Source organism: Rattus norvegicus, chromosome 1, assembly GCF_021556685.1.
Source record: "Rattus norvegicus strain SHRSP/BbbUtx chromosome 1, alternate assembly SHRSP_T2T, whole genome shotgun sequence".
NCBI classification, from domain to species: Eukaryota; Metazoa; Chordata; class Mammalia; order Rodentia; family Muridae; genus Rattus; species Rattus norvegicus.
In genome coordinates, this window is record NC_141534.1 from 244,485,352 (window position 1) to 244,509,930 (window position 24,579).

At 44.3% G+C, this 24,579-nt stretch overlaps 2 protein-coding genes across 29 annotated transcripts in view; one reads left to right on the plus strand and one right to left on the minus strand.

Annotated features, from left to right (window-relative positions):
• Stambpl1 (STAM binding protein-like 1) overlaps positions 1 to 8,731 on the plus strand; it is a 44,968-nt gene extending 36,237 nt beyond the window's left edge. For 18 of the 28 annotated variants that reach the window (XM_087591348.1, XM_087591337.1, XM_087591307.1 and 15 more), the window contains 6 exon segments: positions 371 to 728; positions 1,577 to 1,701; positions 2,826 to 2,963; positions 7,109 to 7,221; positions 7,874 to 7,973; positions 8,407 to 8,731. In XM_087591348.1, the coding sequence (XP_087447474.1) occupies positions 371 to 728; positions 1,577 to 1,701; positions 2,826 to 2,963; positions 7,109 to 7,221; positions 7,874 to 7,973; positions 8,407 to 8,463 (891 nt within the window). In that variant the 3' untranslated portion in view covers positions 8,464 to 8,731. 28 annotated transcript variants of the gene reach the window in all.
• Positions 8,732 to 10,230: 1,499 nt separating this feature from the next.
• On the minus strand, positions 10,231 to 23,025 carry Acta2 (actin alpha 2, smooth muscle). Its single transcript, NM_031004.2, is given in 9 exon segments — positions 10,231 to 10,578; positions 12,040 to 12,221; positions 13,561 to 13,752; positions 14,671 to 14,832; positions 15,244 to 15,328; positions 16,939 to 17,049; positions 19,503 to 19,631; positions 20,094 to 20,245; positions 22,992 to 23,025. Coding segments are annotated over 8 exon segments (1,134 nt in total). The 5' UTR covers positions 20,223 to 20,245; positions 22,992 to 23,025; the 3' UTR covers positions 10,231 to 10,434.
• Between the last annotated feature and the right edge of the window lie 1,554 nt (positions 23,026 to 24,579).

The following is a 24,579-nucleotide window of genomic DNA, read 5'->3' on the forward strand; positions in this document are numbered from 1 at the left end:
TGACCCACCCAGCCCCTAATAATTGAGGTTAAAACCCTATGGATATTTTTTATCAGCTTTAGCACAATTACTGAGGGGAATCAGACCTAATCTATTTTACTATATGCTAGGCTATTAATTCCCAAGTGTGCATTCCCTAAATATTTGCTGTTTGAGTCTCACTCAGGTTATTTCTGCTCCTTCAGTCTTTCCTCAGGAGGCATTTTACTCAGCCAAGTGCTCCTAGTTCATCACCCCAATGGAGACCTCCTTGTTCTCTCTTCCCTCCCTCTCTTCCCTCTCCCTCTCCCTCTGCCTGAGGACTGAAACTATCTACTTGACGTTTTTGTCTCAGAAAACTAACATTTATTTTTCCTTTCAACCATCTTAGAACAAATATAAAGCCGAAATTCTCAAAAAGTTGGAACATCAGAGACTGATAGAGGCAGAGCGCCAGCGAATCGCTCAGATGCGCCAGCAGCAGCTGGAGTCTGAACAGTTCCTGTTTTTCGAAGATCAACTCAAGAAGCAGGAGTTGGCTCGGGGCCAGACTCGAGGTCAGGACTCTCTGGTGCTGTCTGAGCAGACTGACGGAAGTGGGCTGTCCTGTTTTTCCACCCACCAGAACAATTCACTGAGGAACGTATTTGCAGACCATCCTCAGAAAAGTGATGTTTGCGATCTCGCTAACTACTCTCCTCCAGTGAACAGGGCCCTAAAGCCAGCGGCCACCCTGAGTGCTGTTCAGAGTAAGTGATGTAGGATCCAACCCGGGTAACTTGGTTATAGAGCAATCATAGTTTGATACTTAGTGGAGATTTTGAATGAGGAGTCCAAGTATTTATTTTCTCTCTTTGGGTCTTACTTGAGACATGTATACATGTTAAAGGGAAACACTGGAAAGGAAAGAAAATAATGAAAAATTGGTTGCCAAGACACTTCAGCATTTAACGTCAGCCTGAGCTGGTAGGGGCTCAGTTCCATCAACAGCTAAGCTGTGAATAGCGGGGCTTCACACCAGCACTGAGTGGTGTCACACACTGCTATATCGGCTCTATGAAGTTTCCCAAATCCGAATTCCCAAGAGGCAATTCTTTACACAGAGGCACTTGTTGAAGAGATTTGGTAGGCAGCCATCGTGCATGCTACATTACTAGCAATTGTTTTTTAAAAAAGTGCTTTTGTCTACTGATCAATCGCAGTATGATACAAGGTAGCATGGAGCATGCACAATAAGGAGTTTTCATCCTGTGTCTTACAGGGATGTGTGAACTGTGGCCTGTGGGGTCTTGGCTTATTTATGGTATGCAGAGAGAAAACTCACAAATGCAAGAGTTGTTGCAGAGGCCGACTGTGTAATAGTGCTGACTCTATAAACTTTCTCATAGGCTTAATTTGTATATGAGATGTGAGAAGGTTTACCCTCCTTCTAACCAATGTTGACATTCAAGAGATTTGATTTTCCTTTTTAAACTAACTGTGGGAAGTGAGACGCCAAGTAGTTTCAGTGTTGAAATCTGTACTTTAGCTGCTCGCTGAAATTCGAAAGGGCAAGACCCAAGACTTGTTTTTAGCGTGTTTCTCCTTTCTGTCTTAGATTTAGTGGTTGAAGGACTGAGGTGTGTAGTTTTGTCAAGAGATCTTTGCCACAAATTTCTGCTGCTGGCTGACTCTAACACAGTGAGAGGAATAGAAACCTGTGGGATCCTCTGTGGAAAACTGGTACGGTCTTACTTCATCTTCAACAGGATGCTTTGAGCAGTGCTGGCGTCCCTCCGATAAGAAGAGGGTAGATGGGGGAGGGTAAATGTTATGAAGTTCATATTAACATATTAAACTACTGACATTATTCATGGATTCAGCATTACAAAAGAATGAACTCAGGCTGGAGAGATGGCTCAGTGGTTAAGAGCACAGACTGCTCTTCCTGAGGTCCTGAGTTCAATTCCCAGCAACCACATGGTGGCTCACAACCATCTGTAATGGGATCTGATGCCCTCTTCTGGTGTGTCTGAAGACAGCAACAGTGTGCTCAGATAAAAAAAAAAATGAACTCTAAAATTTCAGAAACACCATAAAACACTGTAAACAAACTATTTAGAAACAAACTATTTAGAAAAATGGTAGATTACAAGACAAGACATACACAATAGTGCAGGCAAGATGTAGGGAATAGTACTCAACATGTCGGAAGGCCGAGGCCAGAGACAGGACGGTGCTTTAGAAGAGTGGGAAGGCCTCAGGCATGGAGGAGGACAGCATCTCACAGCCCAGTGACCTAAAACTCTCCTCTTTACTTCAAGACCCTTTCTTTCCCACACTTAACCTTTTCCCCAAGGAGAGCGATATGTTTCTTCTTAATTATAAAAACCACATTGTTTTAATTTTAGAAGACACTGGCGACTCTTAGAGGAAAGTCCCAATTCTTTCATAATCACATACAATTAATAGAAACAAGACATTAATCCCTACAATTCATTGGAATACCATTTAGTAACATCACACGTTTGTGAAATTAGTCTGTCTCTCTAAAGGAACCCGGCCTTGCAGTGTGAAGACATTTTCCATTGTAGGTCAAGTATGCCATGACATCATTTGTTAGCTATACATCCAGGACCCATTGCTCTCCCAGATACTAATTCCTTTGTAGTTTCTACAGTAGCAATGGGTTTCAAGCCCCAAATAATAGATGTCCAAAACTTTTAGTAAAGTCAAGTTTTCTGCTTGTTTTTGAATTATGCGAGGGTGTAGTTAGGGGGTGGTACAAGTGGTGAGGTCTGCTAGCTGATGACGTCCTGCTCACAGGTCTCTTCTGTCAGAGGCTTGTAACTTTGCTTGTCTTCTAGACACAAAATGAATTCACCATTACTCATGTGGTGGTGCCAAAGCAGTCTGCTGGCCCAGACTATTGCGACGTGGAGAATGTAGAAGAATTATTCAGTGTTCAGGATCAACATGGTCTCCTCACGCTGGGATGGATTCACGTATGTTTGGCCTTCTCGGTTTCCATTATATGGTGTGTTGTTTTCTTCACATAGGAATTTGGGTTGATTTAAATAGTTTCTTGTTTTTATATTTTATATTAGCAAAGCAAGTTATTCGTTGCCAAGCTGTGTATGAAATCTGTCACATTTGGGATCGAAAGGGGTTTTCTAAACTTGTGTGTTTCACTCGGAATCAAGAAAGGAAACACATAACGTAGGTCTTACTTTGACAGGTTCAGATAATCCAAGGGATTAGAGTTAGCCTTAGCTAAATTCTTAACTGTGTAATAATCTCCTTTCCTTTTCTATGGGTCTAAATTAGATTATAAACCTTTTCCAGATGGCTCTTCTTTTAAAGAATGTTTGTGTGTACCAAAAAGGATCCACACATGACAGTGCCCTGCCCTACAGAGCAGAAATGTATTCATAAAATGGCTGAGGATTTACACAAATGGCTAGGGCCAAAATAATGAGTTCTGACATCTTCCAGGCCACTGTAGGTGTGACACTGGGCTTACACATCCAATAGATGTGAGTTTCATAAATGTCAGCTCTATTAAGGGTTCATGGTCAGTGCATTGACAAGCAAGGTTAATTGTGACGGCAGCTTCACCCTCCATGAAGTAGGAACCATAATTGTAGGAACCTGTAACTTCACGTAATGCTCAGTGCTAAATGAACGAATGTCAGTGAATTTCTCAACATTTTCTAGAGGCTTGGAAAAACTATGATGTGTTATTAATGAAGGTGCTCTATTTTTTTTCCTATGGTTCAAGTTATCTAGGAGATTTTCTTTTTATTTAGTTATACACAGCTCAGTCTGGGGACTGTGTTTGTTTATGTATCTGTAGTAAAATGTCTGAGAGTAGATAATTTATACAGAAAAGAGGTTTCAGTCTTACTGTTCTAGGGACTGGGAGGGACATCAAAGCGGTGGCACTGGTGTCCAGTGAGGGCTGCTTTCCAAGACAACAGCTTCTTGCTCTACCCTTGCATGGTGGAAGGTGGAGGATTAAGAGAGCAGTCCCCTTACCCTGACTCCCTTAGGCTGGGCTGCTGTTAATCATCTCCTAAAACCTGTGGTTTCTACTACCGTCTCTTCAGTTAGGTTCCCCTATAGAAGGTCAAAGGGACATCATCATCATTTTGATGACAGCAGTAACAAGCCATCTCCCTAACAAGGGGTGGAGGCCAAAGTCCCAGCACACAGCCTGGGTGTCTGAAATAGTCTGGAAAGAATGAGCAGGAATTGCTTTGCATTTTGTCTGTACAAAAGGGTTGGGTGGGAGCAGTGTGGGCACACCTGCATGCACGCTCGCACACACACACACACACACACACACACACTCACACTAGCTAAGAGTTATTGCAATATGATTTAGGAAGATGAGGGAGACGTCACTCTAGTTCCATCCTTGGGTCCCTCTATCCCCATAATCCTGACTGTTAACTCCTTATTTTCATGTTTTCTCGTTGATTGAGTGAAGCTAATCAGTTGAGAGAAGCCAATGAGTGTGTTGATTTGATGTTATCAGTAGGGGAGACACAACTGGAAAGCCCTCTGAAAAGTACGAACTGCCCCTCAACTTCGAGAATTTATTTGTAAAAAGGAGCAGCAAAACTTTCTAACCGTCTATTTGGTTTATTTAATAGTAAATACTATGCCTTCCTGCTGGATTTAAATTGCTGTTTTAACATATTGAGCCTAATAGAATGTATGTAGGATGTATTTTAAAGCAGAATAAACTACAGCACAGAAGGCCTGGGGAATGGGTCAGTTGGTACAAGTACTTGCTGTGCAAAAGAACGAGGACCTGAGTTCAGAACCACAGTCCCTACCTAAAAAGCTGGGAGCTGCAGCATGAACCTAGATCCCAGCACTGAGGAGACAGAGACAGGCAGATCATTGGCAACTGTTAGCCAGCCAACCCAAACATGTGAGTGAGCTCCAGGTTCAGTGGGGGAAACTGACTCAGAAAATCATGTGGAGAGCAATAAAGGGATACACTTGATACTGACCTTTGTCCTTTATATGCATGCACACACATAAATATGCACATGTACCACTGTAACACACATGCATACATGCATGCACACACACATAAATATGTACATGTACCACTGTATCATATGTACACACATACACATACATAAATATGTACATGTACCATTGTATTACACATGCATACATGCGTGCATGTACACACATCATACATACACACATGCGCCCATACACAAGCTATACAAAGGAAATTATAACAAACTAAAAGTAGTAGTTTTAAAATTACATATGCAGTCTAGCCAGTGTTCTCCTTGATAAACAATTCCCAAATTAGAATGAAAAGTTTCCCTAAGATGGGCTGTGTCTGTTACATATGCTTGCTGAATTTAAGTTGTTTAAGTAACAGATTTGTTAATGTTCTATATGTCAAGGTTTCTGTGTAGCCTTGGAGCTCACTTTTACTGTATCAAGCTGTTGGAGTTGAATGAAAATACACAAATATTACATTTCTAAGTTCCAGGGAAATTGTGTTGGTTTTTACAGCAACCAACCCCAGGTCTAGATCCTCCATATAAACTCTCATCATCAGGGAGAAGGTCAGAATCTAGATCTGGCAGACACCTAGGTTTGAATTTTGAATGTCTTGGCTTGACTGACTCTTGAGACTTCTAGAAGTCACTGTGCTGTTTGTCTCAGTCATTTCCTTGTCTAGAACGGGAGTTGGAGACAACGACAGCACAGACCTTAGTGAGAACTCTGTCATAATTCATGGGAGGTGATTAGTTTCCTGCCCAGTACTTTATTCCTTTGTACTCAATGGCATTTACTGCTGCTGTTACCACCACCATCACCACCAGCACCACCACTATCATCACCACCACCATCATCACCACCATCACCACCACCAACAACACCACCACCACCACCACCACCACACCACCACCACCATTTTCCTTTGCAATGGTAGCGCCATGCTCCCCATGAACATAGAGACGGTTCTTAGAGGCAGAAATGAAGGACACAGGTGCTTACAGGGAGCATTCAGTCTGAAATACAGTGGTAGGCAGAGTAACTTTTCTATTAACAACCTGCTTGCTGCCCTCATGGCACCAATGGTTCCCTAGAATATATCTTTCATTCTGCCACGGCACACCAAGCTCTATTTTACTCACAGACGGCGTTCTGTGGCAGAGGAGAGGCTGTCACGTCCTCTTGCTCGTTCCTCTATGAAATCTTTGCATTTTGACACTTAGCCTACTGCGAATGTGGCTCTATGGCAGAGTGAATGCTTAGTATAGACAGGATTTGGTTTCCTCTTCTCTCTCTCTCTCTCTCTCTCTCTCTCTCTCTCTCTCTCTCTCTCTCTCCCTCCCTCTCTTCTCTCCTCTCCTCTTCTCTTCTCTTCTCTTCCCCCCCTCTCTCTCTGTGCATTTTCAGCCACTAAGCCTGATGGGTCTCAAACATCTTTGGCAACTTGGAGGCCCCCTCCCCCGTTCATAAGGATGACGAGAGGTAGACAGTCTCAGGAGTGTGCTATGTTTGGTTCTAAAAGAATACAAAGGAGTCGTTAAGATTGGCTTTCATCCTCCCTTGTATGAGATCCTTGTATGTGGACTGAGATAGTAAGACTCTTAACTCGTTAGATTAATGGAGGATCTAGTTAAAGCCTCTTGTGAGTAGAGGTATCTTACTCTTTCCCACAAGGAAAGCACATACACTCCTAGGAACTTTGTCTCTTAAGTCAGTTATTTCAAGCCAACAAGAGTATTGTAGGAAAAGAAGAATTCTGTTGGCTGCCCCCAATTAATTTTTATAGTTATTATTTTTTATTTTTTGTTATTATTATTACTATTATTGTTGTTGTTGTTGTTATTGGTGGTGGTGGTGGTGTGTGCAAGTGCAGGTGTCCAGGAGCCATGGCACACATGTACAAGTCAGAGGGAGTTACTCCCCTACCCCCCACCATAGGTTTCAGGGATCAAAGCCTGATGATTTCCCAGCAAGCGATTTTGCCCACTGAGCCATCCCACCAGCCCTCACCGAAACATGTTTTTCATGTGCATTTGCTTAGTGAAAGTTACAGGAGAAGTTCTGAGCGAAGTCCAGCCTTCCCTAATGAGACTGTCTTCTTTCCCCTCTGCAGACACACCCCACGCAAACGGCATTCCTGTCCAGTGTGGATCTCCACACTCACTGCTCCTATCAGCTTATGTTGCCAGAGGCCATTGCCATCGTGTGTTCCCCAAAGCATAAAGAGTAAGTGGAAGAAGAAAGCTCTCCAGAGTCCGCCCTACTTGGATCGCAGGCCCTTGTCTGCAACATTGTAACTCTCCCCAAGCAACAAGTTTAGTCCTTTGTTCCTGTGTTACAGATCTTTTAAGACAGGAGTGGCTTTTCATTTTCTGGAGAGTTTGGCTTACAAAGTAATTATAGTCTTCAGAATCAACTCGATGTCTACAGAGACTTAGTCTACCTGAAAGTTGTTGGGTACTTGACCGCTATGACCCCAGCCTCTTCATCCTTCTTAGTTACCTATCTTGGCGTGACAGGAAGAAGACATTAGGTGATAGTTTCTATAATATGTTTATCGTAGTGTCTGACACCGCCATGTACCTGGTGGTTGACATAAAGAACACTAACATTACAGGAATTAGAACTGTCTGATCGGGTGGAGGACACATATAGGACCTCTCATATAAGGCTTCAATAGTTTAGCTACCTGTTCCTTTGGGGTCCTCTAGATATTTGGGGATCAATGTTTCTAAAGTTTGTCACGGCCAAACTAGTTGTGAAAGTCTGGGGGAGTTCCTAGTGTGTGTCTTCTTCCTCGTCCTGTTTGAGGAAGGTGTGTGTTTATGTCTTCCCTGATGGTCCTTAATTCTGTGCTTCTTTTCACCCTCTTATTCAGCACCGGCATTTTCAGGCTCACCAACGCTGGCATGCTTGAGGTTTCTACTTGCAAGAAGAAGGGTTTCCATCCTCACACCAAGGACCCCAAGCTGTTCAGTGTGAGTAGACATCATGGATGATGGTTGTTGTGTGTCATCATCATCATTACCACCATCATCACCATCACCACCACCACCATCATCATCATTGTCATCATCATCATTGAGACAGGGTCTTTCTATGTGGCCTCTACACAGCACACTGCCCTCAAAGTCAGAGGCCCACCTTCCTCTGCCTCCTAAGAGCTATGCTTAAAGGTGCACTCCGCCATGACTGGCTCAACAGCAGCGACGATCTCCACGGCGTTCAGTGTAAACAGGCAGCACAAATTGTTCTCATAGATGTTTCCGTTATGTTGACCCTAACCAAAGTCAGAAATCAGGATAAGTTTCAGAAAAAAAAAAGCGAAGAAATCTCTATCCCTTCCCAAAAGAAAACCACACCGTAAACATTATTATGTGACGCGGTTTTGTCTTGTTTTTTCTTTTCTAGATATGTAGCCATGTGTTAGTGAAAGACATAAAGACAACTGTGTTGGACCTGAGGTGACATGTCCGAAATGTAAGACCATCTGTACTGGACACCTGCCAGGGACATGTGTGGCTGCCGAATTTCTTATGATGTTTTCAGAAGTGACCGATATTTTATATTTATATATTTTAGACCAGAACTTTGATATTTATTGTTCTTGCACATTTTGAAGTTTCCTTTTTTTTGGGGGTGGGGGGTGTGTCTCAAAAGAGACCACATGGTGTTCAGTCTATACCTGTGAATATACCCAAATGATGCCATCAGAAATAAATTGTGCTGCAGATAACAAGATGTCCGGTTGTCAAATTTATAGTCAGATTGACTTATTTTATTTCATATGTTTGACTGTTTTGCTTCCATGTCTATATGTGTACCACATGCGTGCCCGGTGCCAACAAACGTCAGAAGAGGGATTTGGGTCCCCCGGGACCCGATTCACAGCCAACCACTTGTAAGCCACCATGTGGGTACTAGGGATTGAGGCCGGGTCTTCTGCAAGAGCAGCAAGTGTTCTTAACCACAGAGCCAACTCTCCAGCCTCAATGTGTCTGGTATTAAAAACACACACACACACACACACAAAACCCCAAAAGCAACCTAACAAAAACAAATAAACCTCTGTAGTTCCCAATCTGATAGGCAAGGGGGCTGTTGAAGTCGTTAGCTCCCCTTGAAGGAATCAGAGAAAGGACTGGAAGAGCTTGAAGGGGCTCGAGACCCCATATGAACAACAATGCCAAGCAACCAGAGCTTCCAGGGACTAAGCCACTACCTAAAGACTATACATGGACTGACCCTGGGCTCCAACCTCATAAGTAGCAATGAATAGCCTAGTAAGAGCACCAGTGGAAGGGGAAGCCCTTGGTCCTGCCAAGACTGAACCCCCAGTGAACGTGAATGTTGGGGGGAGGGTGGTAATGGGGGGAAGATGGGGAGGGGAACACCCATAGAGAAGGGGAAGGGGAGGGGTCAGGGGGATGTTGGCCTGGAAACCTGGAAAGGGAATAACAATTGAAATGTAAATAAGAAATACCTAAGTTAATAAAGATGGAGAAAAAAAGTAGAAAGAAAAAAAAAAAGAAAGTAACTACATTTCTTGGACACCCTTACCTGTGAGAGTCTTGTGTATGATGTGTGGTATGACCAGTCCTTGGAGAGTACTGCCATTTTTCCTTCCCTTTAATGTAAATATATCCACTGCAGTTTTTTTTTTCAGAGACAAGTATTGGTCAAAGGAAGAGAAAGCAATGATCCAGGTACATAGTGAGACTTTTAAAGTAGTTTCTTGGGTTTTAAATGACACGTTCTTCTTAAAAACAAACTAAAAAATTATACTTTCTTAAATATGCCAAGTTTGATGTACATTAGTTAAAGTTAAATAATATGCAAGACTTGATGCAAATTAAAAGCCACACATGCATACCTGTGCGTGTGTGTATGCTTTAATATAAAAGAGGTAATTTTAATAAAACCATGTTGCTTGCCAAATTGTAAACACATGTATAATTGTTTTTACTTATCCGGTCACCTATATGTATAAAGTAAAATAGTCACTGTAGTGTAGATTTCTCCTATTGGTACTAATATATATTATTATATATAATCTATATATGTCCTATGCACTCTCAACTGCACCCTGTTTACATCGTTTAAGTGGGGCTTCCTCTGATGAAGTGATGTATATGTTGCCTGGGAATTTATTCTAATTGTGTCATATCTTTTCCTAACCACTAGAGGGAGGCGTCCTATAATAAGTGATTCTCACCTAACAGAAACACAACTGAATCAGGGTTGACAGGCCAGGGCTAGAAGGGTAGCACATGTCTGATTTATTAAAAAAAAACACACGAGTAACAAATCAAAGCTTTAGGTAGGAATGATTTGGAAAAGAACTGAAGGCGCTGATCCACAAAACATTCACAGTTGTGTGCTAGAGACAGAGCGGGGGCGGGGCGGGGGTGGGGGCGGGGCGGAGGGTGGGGGCGTGACTTAGAAGCATTTGCGGTGGACAATGGAGGGGCCAGCTTCGTCATACTCCTGTTTGCTGATCCACATCTGCTGGAAGGTAGATAGAGAAGCCAGGATGGAGCCGCCGATCCAGACAGAATATTTGCGTTCTGGAGGAGCAATAATCTGTCAGGGTAAGAAAGGAAGAACATTAGTGCCTGGCGGAAGAGCCTTGTGCCGGCCCTTACTGGAGATCAAGGGCATTCTGATCTGTGAGGGGATGGGTTTGAAGAAGCTGGAGTCTTTCCTCCGTGGGGCTCATTGATTTTTCTGGGTTTTCCCCATGTAATCTATGCCAAACCATCCCTAAAACCCAGTCTGGCCCTAGAGTCCCTGGGACACCCCTTTGTAAAAACCCTAACAAAAATCTCTGTTTCCAGAGCTGAGCCTAAGGAACTCAGTAGGAGCTGCACATTCTATAGAAGTCCTAGTGTGTGCAGGGACAATCGTTCCAGAACTTGCTGTACAAGTCATTTTCCACCTGATTTAACTGACCACTGCTTTCTGAAGTCCTGACCATAAGCACTGCCCAACACAGAGGGCTCAGAGTTCCCATTCTGGAGTATTCCCTGCTGTGGCTGGCCTTCCTCAGAGTGCAGACCTTACATATCAGACCGTGCTCACTTTTGTCTTGTTTTGATTTTGTTTCGGAAGAGTGCAGAGTACCAAGCAAGGGTATTTTCTGTCACAACTTAAACACAGAGCCGAGCAACAACAAATTCTACTCTACCCTTAGTTTCTTGAGTAGTGGGTGTTCTACTGTATGAAGTGCTTGGAAATGCTAGCCAGGGGTTTACTTTCAGTCTTATCTGCAAGCTCTGGTTCAACATTTCATCTTTTCTTGTTCACCAAGCTCTCATTAAGTTGGCCCTGTGTCAAGGGTTTTACAGCTTACTTAAGTCCTATAATAACTCTGAAGGGTAGGTATCCAGTGATTCTCGAGTTGCAGACAAAGATACTGGCTCAGGGGACTGTCAGTGATAGTCACTAGTGGCAGGTTTAATTTCAAAACTGGCCCTTAGAGGAGTTCTGTTTTGAAGCTACACATTTTTGTTTTTCCACAGTGAGGGCTTTGGTGATCATTTCAGATTTCCAGAACATTGTACAAATAGAGACTCCCTGACCCCACCCAGGCCCATTTTGTGAGTGCATCATCTTGGAGTCCCCAGTTTTTCCTGGGTGTCTTGTTCTTTGACCATACTGGGCCCTTGGGTTTCACATCCATTTCCATTTCAGAAGTCAAGTTTGGAGAATTGAGACTTGCCTAACTCCTTCTAGATGCAGCCTGTCTATTCTCAAACCCCAAGTCAGTAGGATTGGCAGCATGCTCAGCTAGAGGATGGACGGATAGAGATTTTAGCTGTTCTGACATGCATTAAAGGAGTACATGCTCTCCAGCAAGCAGTGGCTCACTCCCTGTACACCTCAGGACAGGACTCCTCAGGGCCTGTTTTAAGGGGTACGTGTTTAAGTCTAACCCACTGTCACCTTGGCCTCATTCTCTTTGCAAAGAACAGAGAGCTTATTAAACTGCCTCGTATGCGTGTGACGGCTCTAAAAATGTCCCTCCTGTTGCTTCCTGAGTACCTTGATCTTCATGGTGCTGGGAGCGAGGGCTGTGATCTCCTTCTGCATCCTGTCAGCAATGCCTGGGTACATGGTAGTGCCCCCCGAGAGGACGTTGTTAGCATAGAGGTCCTTCCTGATGTCAATATCACACTTCATGATGCTGTTATAGGTGGTTTCGTGGATGCCCGCCGACTCCATTCCTGGAAAAGAAACACAGGCCGTGGTCCTTGGATGCTGGGTAAAACTCAGGCTGAGCATAGAAAATCAAGTTGGCCCTAGCAGGCATTGTGAACTAGAAACTACCATTCAAGAGACCCAAGGGCCTTTTTGCACTCCATACCATCCTCCTGCCTCTTGCCTAAAAAAGAAGGTTCAGCTGCAGGGCTTCCAGGGTGAGATTGCAACATGGTAACACCTTGTCTCCAGAGACATTCTGCTATATTTGCCTTGAATAAGGAGCCAGGCCTTCAGATGCCCTGTAAGAGGTAGGGCCAGAGCCGTGGATCGAAGCACCCTGGTCTCTCCACAGCTGTTACTTTGTATCTCCAACACCCAAGGCCGAATGGTGCAACTGTCGACAAAGTGTCTCTCCTATTTGGATGAAGGTTTTTGCTTGTTTTCGGTTTTGTTTTTGTTTTAAACACAGGTCTCCCTATGTATCCTAGGCTGACCTAGAACTTGCTAGACAGGACAAACTGGCCTCAAACTCATAGAGATTTGCCTGCCTTTGCTTCCCTAGTACTGGGATTAAAGTCATGTACTACCATGCCCAGCTGCCAAGGATGCTTTTTATGCAATCCTTATATAGAAATCTTTTTTTAAAAAAGGGGGAGGGGGCTGAGTTTCTTGACTTCTGACAAAGGCTTTTAAAAAACAAACCGCTAGATGGCACCCTCAGCCTTCTTAGAATTGTGATCTAGTTAATAGCAATGCCACCAGCTAATTATTACTTGCTGGCAGTAATAGTTGAATGTTTGTTTTGGACAGGCAGGGGGCTGAGGGCACTGCATGACTCTGCTATAAACCTTCCAAATATCCTAGTGTAAAGAAACTGAGTCTTGGAAAGGTTTAGCGGCTTTCTCAAGCTCGTGAAAATAAAAGTCTCAAGCCTAGGCCCCCAGACTCCAAAGAGGATGACGCTGCAGACCCTATGTGACCCTGCCATGCCAATGTGGACTAGATACTCTCTACTTGTTCTGTTTTCCTCCTCCCTCAGCAACCCTAAACCCCCAACACTCACACCGTCTTCGCCAACCATCCCAGTGCTCCACTCTATCCTAAGCACAGACACCGACACCGTTTAACCTTTGCATTATGTGTGGAGAATGCATCTGTCTTGACGTAGGAGAGTTTTCCACAGAAGACAACTCCTTTCTTGGCTCCCTGTGTCTTCTCATTTTGAAACTGGGACACCACCCCTACTTTAGAACTGCTTCTGTTTTCTGAAGCCCTGGTCCATTTCTACCTGCCAACGGGTATTGAAATGCCAGAGGCTTGACTGGGTACAGAACAGGGAGACCCCCACTCCCCATTGCCTACCAATGAAAGATGGCTGGAAGAGGGTCTCCGGGCAGCGGAAGCGTTCATTCCCGATGGTGATCACCTGCCCGTCAGGCAGTTCGTAGCTCTTCTCCAGGGAAGAAGAGGAAGCAGCAGTGGCCATCTCATTTTCAAAGTCCAGAGCGACATAGCACAGCTTCTCCTTGATGTCACGGACGATCTCACGCTCAGCTATCAAACACATACAAATGTGGTACGCATTAGCATTCATACAGGTGTTAAATTCTACCTGTCCCATGTCACTCCTCTGCCGAACCAGCTCCTCAGAGAACTGAGTTGATCTTTGCTGCCCTTCCCAGATAGGTAGCAGCTTGATCTCTGACACATTTCCCCCTTTTCAAAACAAAGCAGTTGCTAGATCGGAACGGCTGCAGTTCCAGCGGTATACGGAGAGAAATGGAAAAGGTGACAAGTACATCTCTCTCTCTTTTACACTTTCTCTACTGTTTGTGTAAATGAAGAAATAAAAAATTACCCAAGTAGTTCTGTGGGTGTGAGTGAGTGTTAGAGGGCTTGGGCTAGCAAATACATGACCTTGGATTTGGTCTCTAGCCGAATAAACAGATAGGATTTTCCACTCTGACATGCCCTCTGAACCGATGTCTAGAGCGACTCTCAAAGAAACTGTCATTACTTTACAATCGCAAAGCAGGAAAACCTCAGCTTTCTCTGTGCGTTGGAGTCAGGCTTCACTGTTGGCTAGGTCTCTAGCACACCAACTCGCTTTTATTAGCTTATTTTTATTGTTTTAAACTTTATTATCGTTATTATTTATATGGGCATGCTTGCGTGTTTGTGTATGCATATGAGTGTGTGTGTGTTTATGTGTGGTTGCACATGTGTGTATGTGTATTTCAGGTGCGCATGTATGGACATCAGAAGGCAACTCTCAGAAATCAGTTCTTTCCTTTCACTGTGGGTTCAGGAATTGCCCTCGGGTTGTAAGGCTTGCACAGCAAATGGTTTTATCAGCTAATCCCCCTCTCTGGCCATTTCATGGCGCCAGCATTCCTTCCCCTGAGTCACATGGACAACATAGTGTCTTCCATCCTCCTCTTCCCTCTTCCCTCCTCCTCCCCTGCACCTCACCAGTAGTCACGAAGGAATAGCCACGCTCAGTCAGGATCTTCATGAGGTAGTCGGTGAGATCTCGGCCAGCCAAGTCCAGACGCATGATGGCATGAGGCAGAGCATAGCCCTCATAGATAGGCACGTTGTGAGTCACGCCATCTCCAGAGTCCAGCACAATACCTGGGAGGACAATTAAGCATGACGTAAGTCACCACAGCAGCTGGTGCAGTTACTTTCTCTCACACCAAAGACTGGGGGTGGGGGGGAGCAGTGCTCCCTAAGAGCCTTATATCAAAGGGAAAAAGAAGGCATTTGATGGGGTAGGTAAGATAGGTATTGATGGGATAGGCTTGTGGGGAGACTGAAGAAGAGGGCAGAAGTAGAAAAGTGAGGAGAGGTCCAGGACTGGTTTTGAAAAAGTGAGGGCTTTTTCCTTTTCTTTTTTGGGGGAGTGGGGTGGGATGGGGTGGGACCCTTTCAGTGTGTTCCAATTCACTTGTCAACTGTCACAACCCACAGGTTGTAACCATCAAATCTTACACTTTCTGATGGATTCATTTGATCAAGGTTCTCATTGCCCTGGCCACCTACCAGTTGTACGTCCAGAAGCATAGAGGGACAGCACAGCCTGAATAGCCACATACATGGCAGGGACATTGAAGGTCTCAAACATAATCTGCAAAGGAATCCAAAGGGTTAGGTAAACGAGTCTGTCAGCCTTCCATCGAACACTTAAGAGCACACACCCCTCCCTGATTCAAACCCTCTAGGAAAAATAAATAAATAAATAAATAAATAAATAAATAAATAAATATAAGGCAAGGCAGCTCTGGTCATGTGACAAAGAAAGATGAAGGTAGTACTAATAGTCAACCATCACCTGAGGGGAGGGGGAAGGAGCCAGCGGTATGTGCATAGGACCTTATAAGGTGTGAAGCAGACGGCTACACGTTCCAGTCTTGGTCCTGAATTGACTACAATGTTCACTATGCTGTTCACTTTTTCTTTATTTCTCAAATGTAAAGGGAGAAGGGTTTTGGCCTGAGCTCTTGGGGGAGTCTAAGAGCTATTAACTATATTAAAGACAAAAGAAGTGACAAGATAAAATCCAAGGAACCAATGCTGAGCTTCTCTGGGAATAACCCTGGTTGAGTGAACTGTCTGTGGTTCAGTTTGATCTTTTCCATGGTTTCACGCAATTTGGGGTCAGAGCTAGCCCTAGAACCAGACCCCACCCTGCAGCTCTAGTGGGAGATGCTATGATCCCAGCAGATAAGACCTAAATACAGAATAGAGGGCTACATATAAATGCCAATCCATTGGCCCATGCAATCCAGGGACAAGGTTAAAACCAGAGCTCCCTAGATCTCTCCTACATCAGAAGATGTCCCCAGCCTGCATTTTAATAACATTCTCTACTTTACAAACCAGACAGAATGTCTGTTATTTGCTAAAAATTCATAGTTCTCCATCATGTCTCCACCCTCACACAATTTGCAACATGCTAACCACTGCCCAGAACAGCTAATGTGCTGGTGAGCACACCAGATGCTCTTCCAAGGAGGGGGCCTTGGGCTCTGTGCATTTAATATTCTTAAAGGGGAAAATCCATGGGTCAACTCCAGGTACCACCACTCCTAACTGTGACTTTAGGAAAATCCCATTCTGTAGCTGAGCCTAGGTAGTTGGGACAATAGTTCCTGCTTTAAATCATTAGGACTTAGAGTGCACTTGCAACGCCCTGTGCTCGACCAGGGCCTGTGTGGAACTGACATTAGACGGAACATTTACTACTTCATCCACATCCGAACTCTCTGTAGCCGGTTCGCTGGATGTTCCCTTTCTGTATAGTCTTGGGATTCACATAGATAACAGTGGCAATTGCTATTTGGGTATTTATTATACCAAGCCTCATGATACTCGCATATCATTTTGGCATCATGAGCCTACACCTCTGTCCCTTGAAAAAACAACAAACAAAGAAGCTGGGTCCTAGGAAAAGACTTATCCTGCATTTTGAATGGCCTATGAGACTTTTTAAACCCTAAATATTCTCCCTTCTTAATTAAACCTTTAAACTTGTTTCTTGCTCTCTGAGGCAAAATGATGTCATCTTTGTGCAGCAAGGGTGTGAGCGCTGTCAAGATCCCTGGGCTTTGGGGTTTCCAGGTCCCTCTATTGGCAAACCGCCAGTTCAGGCCTTATGTCTGCCTATTGTGCTACAATGTTATCCTGGTTGCCCTTGCCCCAAATCCATCTGGGTTAGCTCCTGGAGCAAATGTTTACCTGGGTCATTTTCTCCCGGTTGGCCTTAGGGTTCAGCGGCGCCTCCGTTAGCAAGGTCGGATGCTCCTCTGGGGCCACGCGAAGCTCGTTATAGAAGGAGTGGTGCCAGATCTAGAGAGCAGGGTAAAGGTGAATATGAGGATGGTGTGCCGTCGTGGGACGTGGAAGGTCCTATAAAGGGACCGGGATGTGCGGGACAAAACTAGAACCAGGTGAAATGCACAGGACCTTGTCTGCACAGATGCAAAAGCCCAGAGAGTGTGAACACCATACAGAAGACTGTATGTACAGCAACTGTGCAGCAGGATGGTGCAGTGGTCAAGGGCTCTGTAGTCAAGTGTAGGTTCAGACCTCCTCTGGGCAGCCTCCTGTTCCTCAGCAGGAACTTCCAAGTTCCTGTCACAAATTCCTATTGTGAGCCAGCAAGCTCGCAGTTCTTTGGGGCTCTGGTCTCACCGTTGGTAGCAGGAGGAGAGAAATAACCAGTGTAGGCGTCACTGGTTCTTTGTGTGAGTTACCGAAAATGACACTAGGGTAAGTCCTGAGCCCGGTGTCTGGCCTAGAGTAGGCGCTCTCGTTCGTTAGTTACATCGTCATGCCATGTCTTCACCTTAGATTATTCATGGGAAGCTGATTTAGTGTAATACATAAAAGGACGAATGATCATGCATATAAATGACTGAGGCCCACCTGAAAGCCTACTTGCCATCTTTAACGCTTCTAGAGTGTTCTTGGCTGTTTGGGTGGGTATGGGTGTGTGTGTGTGTGTGTGTGTGTGTGTGTGTGTGTGTGTGTGTGTGTGTGCAGGTGGAGAGGTTTCCCCAACTGCTTCCCTCTACATCCTTGCCCCACCCCCACCCCAGGATGGAGAAAGCAACTTCTGCAGGCACAGGCTAGACCTTCCTTTCAGGAGCAGACGTCCCCCCAAAAGCCCGTGCTCACTTGTGTGTACTATATGAATGCATTTTGGACAAAAGTTGCACAACCTCTTTAATCCCCGAATGTCAAGAAGAACACATTGTTATGGAAGGAGCTAAACGTAATTCACCCTTTACAGAAGGGCCATTGCCCACCAGCATCCCAGCATCAGGAATACGAGCTCAACCAGAAGTAAAGGAGCACGGCTCACGACAGTTTACAAGCTAAAAGTAAAGCCAACTGCAAAGGCTTCGTCGAGTTTCTTGGTTTTGGTTTTGTGCTTTCCGGCAAACAAAGGGACACCTGCAAGTCCTGTCACGTGTGGGGGAGGAAGGAAGGGAAGAGCTGAGCAGTTTGGAAAAATCACCTTCTTGATTCCTCATTACGGTAAAGAAGAGTGGGCAACTCATCCTTAATCCCTTTATCTTATTCCAAAGGAAAAGACAATCAACGGGATGAACACCCTACTCTGTAGAACAGAAAGGAAAAAAATGGAGTGCTCACAAACCCTACTCCATCTCTACACTGTGACTACCCAAACAAGCTTCCAAACCCCAATCCCTCCTTCCTTGCTTTTCTCCAGAGCATGCCTTGAATTTAAATGCTAGAATGTGGGTGCATTTTTTCCTCTTTCTATGCCTTTCCAGGATCATCCATGGGGAGACGCTGTCCAGCTCCATAAAGAGACCCCATTGACTCCATGGAGAGACCCCACCCCTCACTGCCCTATGTTGTCTCTGTGATGCAAACTACGGCAACACAAGCCAGACTAACTAAAGGCAAGGGTGGGCAGCGCTTGCAGTGGGAGAAAGGTTTAACTTAATTTCCAATACATTTTAGTAGCAGTATGTGTTGGTTTTACTTTTAATTGATACACGCGAGAGTGTGTGGATGAGTGTATGTGTGTGGGAGGATACAAAAATCTAATAAAGCAGATAAATGAAAACCAGATGTTGCAGTTTTAATATGTTCTGCTGCATTAAAAAAAGACGTCTACTTCTAATTGGCCCTTTGCTTTGCTTTTCTTGTCACTAGAGTTTCTAAAATGCCTAAAAACAAGCTTCATAATCTCTTTTTCCATTGGCTCTTCCACAGTGGTCTGGGAACAAGGGTTTTACTGTGGCACAGAAAGAGAATTTGAGGGTATTCATTTAAAAACTCAGTCACACATGCACGTCAATATGTTCACAGGCATTTGGGAATGAATCACAGTGGTCTCTTTTCAATTATGAAAATTAAAACTGCTCAGGAAAAATTATTATTATTATTATTATTATTATTATTATTATTATTATTATTATTAACAACAACAACAACAACAAACCCTCAAGGATGGATGGGCTGGCTAAGGCCTTCCCAGATTTCTGCCTCTAAATAGCTTGTACTCTGGGGATGCGGGTCCAGTGGGTTTGAGAGAGAATCTATCCCACAGTAACAGAGGACTTCTCTCAGCTACAGAACGGTCTCCCAACCATCAGTTTATAAATACCAATCAGCAAGGGATTTATTTTCAGAAAGAAATAAGTCAAGATTTTTTTCAGTAATAATCCAAGTTAAATATTAACAAGGCACTTGAGCAGGCATGGCCAGCTATGTCCCCCCAGCCGTGCCATGCTGTGGTGCCTTCGGATTCCCAGGGATGGTACCTTTTCCATGTCGTCCCAGTTGGTGATGATGCCGTGTTCTATCGGATACTTCAGGGTCAGGATCCCTCTCTTGCTCTGCGCTTCGTCCCCCACATAGCTGTCCTTTTGGCCCATTCCAACCATCACTCCCTAAAAATGGTTCAACGTAGCACAAGTCAGTTCTTTCCTGAAACTTGTGAGTTAATGATTCCTTTAACAGCTGGTGTGATATAAAGCTACATTTAATAGCAGTGATTCATCTAAGACCAAACTCTATGAGGGTGAGTGACCAGCCAGGGCTTTCTTTTGTCCTAGTTTCTTTCCCCAAAGTGGTGCTGGTATTCACAGGGACAGCTTATAACAACCACAGCTGTGGCTGCCACTCTAATGAGGGTAGTGATCATAGTGGCTGTGACCATGCGGGGTTGGGGGGTGGGAATACGTTAGACTTGTACCACTAGGTTATATCCCAGACTATCACAGATCTGTTTTTCCACAAGGTTTTATAAACGCTGGGTAGAAAGCAATACACAATTGTTGGATATGTGTAGACATGGAGGGATCTAGCCTACGGTCCTGTCCTCTCTGTGTTCAGTGCAAGCTATGGCTCACCTGGTGTCTGGGACGTCCCACGATGGATGGGAAAACAGCCCTGGGAGCATCATCACCAGCAAAGCCCGCCTTACAGAGCCCGGAGCCATTGTCACACACCAGAGCTGTGCTGTCTTCCTCTTCACACATAGCTGGAGCAGCTTCTCGAGGTTCTGCAGAGACAGAGGGAGCAGCTACTGCAATGTAGAGCGTTTGGCTGGAGCCTACGGTCACTCCCAACCACAACCAGGGTTCTTGGCCCTGTTGTGTTCTCTCCCCAGATCTCAACTAACACTCTTTATCTTGAAATGCTTTCACCAGGCTGTAAAGCCTTTGATGAGCTGAAACCCTGACTTCCAGGTTAGCACCACAAGCCCTCAGCACAAAGAGCAGGAGCGTCACAGGCTCTTTTAACACTCTCAAGCAGGGCAGAGCATTAGTGTGTGAACAGGCCACAGAGCACAGATGAGAGGTCCTGAGTGGAGAACACAGGTCTATAGGGACATAGTGATTAGCACATGTTAAAGAACTATCTAGTTTTGTTTGTTATCTATATCAAACCAAACTCACTTTTTTTTTTTGTAAAATATATTTTTCCCCAAAAAGGTAGATTTTTGAATAATGGGCAGCATATGAGAATGTGAAAATGTTAAAATGTTTGCTCATATTAAATGTTTAAAAGAAAAATCTTTTGTCTCTGAAGACTTTTGTGCTGGTGAGGCATTAGACATGAATCAAGACTGGGCGTGGTGATGTAGACCTGTGATCCTAGCACTTGGGAGGCTGAGGCAGGAGGATCACAAGTTGAAGGCTAGCAAGAGCTACTCTAGTAGAGAATATTGGATTGAAATTTTTGATGGGGGTGTTTGCAATTTTAGGAGTTACAACATTTCCTCATTAATCAAAATCACTGCTAAGCTGAAAATCCAACAGGATGATAATAGCTATTCTTACTTAAGACTGATAAGTTACAGAAAGAAACTTAATATGACCGTAATAAAATGTGAATTGCCCCCCACTCCCTCACCCCCAAAGCTTACTTATTCTCTCCAAGATATTTACTGGGGTTCTTTGGAAGTGGCAAGTATCAGGTTTTATAGATATTTTTTTCTTCCCTGAGTTCTGGTATTTCTTCTAACCTTGACTAACTGAGCACATACTCTTTTGGGCTTAAAATAGCATTTTAAGTAATTGACATTTAAGCTTGTGTTTTCGACAGCTTCAGGGGACATCAAGGGCATTATACAAGCATTGCTTGTCGATCTCATCATGTGACTATTGTCTTTACCCAGAGATTCTGTTTGTGATTTTGGTTTCCTTTCAAACCCTGCCTCCAAAATCAGAGTGAAATCTTCAATGCCTGGGTTCCCCTCACAAGAACGGAAAAATGGGATCTTGGTTGGTTTGCTCTTTCCTCTCTCTACTCTGCCTCTTCTTTCAGACACTGAATTATATTTAGCTTCCTTTCCAGTGGACGATAAAGACTCAGAAGACAGTCTCAAAGCACAGAGAGGCACAGCAGCCAGGTGACTGGCAGAGGCAGCCAGCAGCAAAGGACCAGCAGAGAGTCTACAGGAAGCCTGCTGTCCACACATAGCATCCGGGCTGCAAATGAGATAAACCACTCGGAATTAGGATGCCCTTTGAAAACGGGGAAGGATAACCCACATAAACTGTTGGGCAGGATGACTTAAGGTTGTGCCTTAGTATATTCAGAGAAATAAGCTTCCTAGTTTTTTTTTTTAAATGCAAGTAAAAATCACTAATTCAGTAAAGACGTATTTCTACTTCATCCAAAATATCCAGAAAATATGTCTTAATAAGCTTTGAAAGGAGCGTCGTCACTAGAGAAGACGTCGGTGTGTTTCCAGAGGAAACTGCCGCTGTGGTTTGCAACTCTTATCTAACCTGAAGGAGCAGCTCAGTTTGAAGCAGGGAGCATTTCCTAATTAGGTAAAACACACTGGGCTCCAGCGTCCGCTTTTGGAACTGCACCCGAGGCCGGGGAGTTTGGTGCAGCACAGTGGAGCTCATCTTGTGCCAAAAATGAATTGTAAGAGGGGAGGGGAGGGAGGAGGAAAGGACAGTAACCTTCCCAGTTTGTGAGTCTCAAAACGCAAACCATATTTAGTCATGAATCACAAAATGGGAGGAAAATCTTATCGAGAAAACTCCGTTCCCTGCAGAAGCTACCAAGTCCTGAGTGGGGTGGCTCCACAGAGACTCTGCCTAAGGGGCCAGAGGGACACTTGAGGCAGAGAAACGCAAATCAGATCTCCCCGAATGAGACACTTCCTCATTTCTTTGCAGAGAGTAGAGGAGCTATGCTTTGCTGCAAATGACCAATGACATAGGTTTGAATCGTAAGGGCACAAGATATACATGTCTACTGTTAGAGCCCCGGAAACCCAGAGGCAACGCAGTCCACTCAGCCAAAACCAGAGCGCAGGCAACCGCGCCAGTTCACTCCTGACATCCACTTCCAGTTAACCCGGCTGTACTCGGTCAGATGGAAAGTCCTCACACTAAGTCTGAACCATAGACAAATCCAAAAGTGTCCAACACCTAAGTAGAAACAAATGTATAATTTACCATAGATGGCTGGACTTCTCCCCTACAGTAGGCTGCGGGATCCGAGCAGTTGGTTTAGTGTAAACAGATTTCACAGATGCCACGCATGAACAAACTTTAATTTCCTCTCCATCTCCTTTGCCAGTAAACCACGATTCATTTTTAGTCCCGTTTAGATACGAAATCATGCAAGCTAAGGAGCTACAATCATTTTAACAGCATAAATCTTTATTCAAAAATTCAAAACATGTGAGTCATTCAGATTACTACAGACAACGTCTGGTTCCACTGGATGATTAAAAAGCCTGGGAAAACTCTAAGTCACATCCCTGGGCTGGGGCCACTTACCCTGATGGCGACTGGCTGGGCTTCTCCACTCTGGGTGGGTGGTGTCTGGGGAGGCTGAATGCTGAAGGGTTATATAGCCCCCTGGTCTGATCCCCTCCCACTCGCTTCCCAAACAAGGAGCAAAGACAGGCTGAAGCTGGCCGTTCACTCTAACACAACCATATAGGGACCTCAGCACAAAACTCTCTAATCTGGGTGGCCAGAGGCCTGGGTCTCTTCCACTGCATTCCTCTGCTCTGCTCTCGAAACAGGAGGCAGTTCAGCTGCTTATGGGGATAAACATCCTGAGCCCTCAGAACAACTGCTCAAATGCCCAGACACTGGGCTAGAGTCATGGAGCAGACGCAGGCATGGTTTGCACATTCCTCAGAAGATGCCAGCTCTTCCTGTCAGGCTAGCCTTTTGGTCCATTAGCTAAGGGCTTGAGATGAGGAAGGGCCTGTCTCTGACTAGCTGGGACTTTAAGGCAACACTGTTGCAAAAGGTAGCCTATAACAAAAGATGCTTGGGTCACCTGCGAATCTGCAGAGGAGTGATCATTTTATGGAAGCCACATTGTATGTAGTCTGGAGTCTGTGTGTAGTATCAATGAAGTCTGTATGTATTACATATGGAAGTATGTAATCAGGATTCACCAGCCTATGTTACCCTAAGAGGAACTTAGAAGTCAGAATCACTGTAACTGCGTTAACCCTTAGGTACAGTCCACGTGCATGTTGTTGGTTTATCGCTGACCCTTGATATCATGCTTAAGGACCGTCTTTTGGCCACAGAGATGACCCATTGCCCCGTCATAAAAAAAATTGTAAAAGAAGTTTGAAATGTTGAAATGAAGCCTGCTCATCCTCCTCCGTGTCTATGAGCCCACTGGACAGAAAGAGCGATCAAGTGACCCTGCCATTCTTCAAAGACATCATCAGCTCTTTGGCTTCAATGGACAGTCAACGACTTTACCTTTCTCTACTTCCCTCCTGCAAGCCAAGGTTCTGATTCAATTCATGATGGAGATATTTTAGACGGATTCCATAAGTGGCTCTGAACTGTTGGCATGTCAGGGAAAGCCCAGGGTGAATGCCAGCAGCTGTCTACTCACGCTACCATGTCTCATGCTCTTGATTAATGGTGTCCACCTGCACCCAGGCACGCATAGCTGTCTTTGAGAATTACACCGTTGACTCTTAGAAGAGTCTAATGGTTGCTAAATAATAATGGGGTTTCTTTGTGTTGCTTAAGAGTTTTCTACTCTGTATCTGGTTTCACCAACTAAGAAATACATTGTCTGATCACTCAAATACAGAGACTGCATTTTGTGAGGCAGAATGGGACATTTATGATTAATGCAACCGGTTTTATCATAGGCATCATATAAAGTAAAGTTCCATGTTTTTCTTTGTTTTTTTTGTTTTTTTGTTTTGTTTTTGTTTTATTTTTTACTTTAGAACCTGGCATGGATATCTGTGCTGATGTTTTGTTTCATGAGTGTTGGAGTGTTGTCTTGGTCATTTCAAGATGCTAATTCCTTTAAAAACCAAGAAAAGAGCTTTGATAATCTTATAACTTTTTTGTTTATACTGGTTGTATTTGTCAA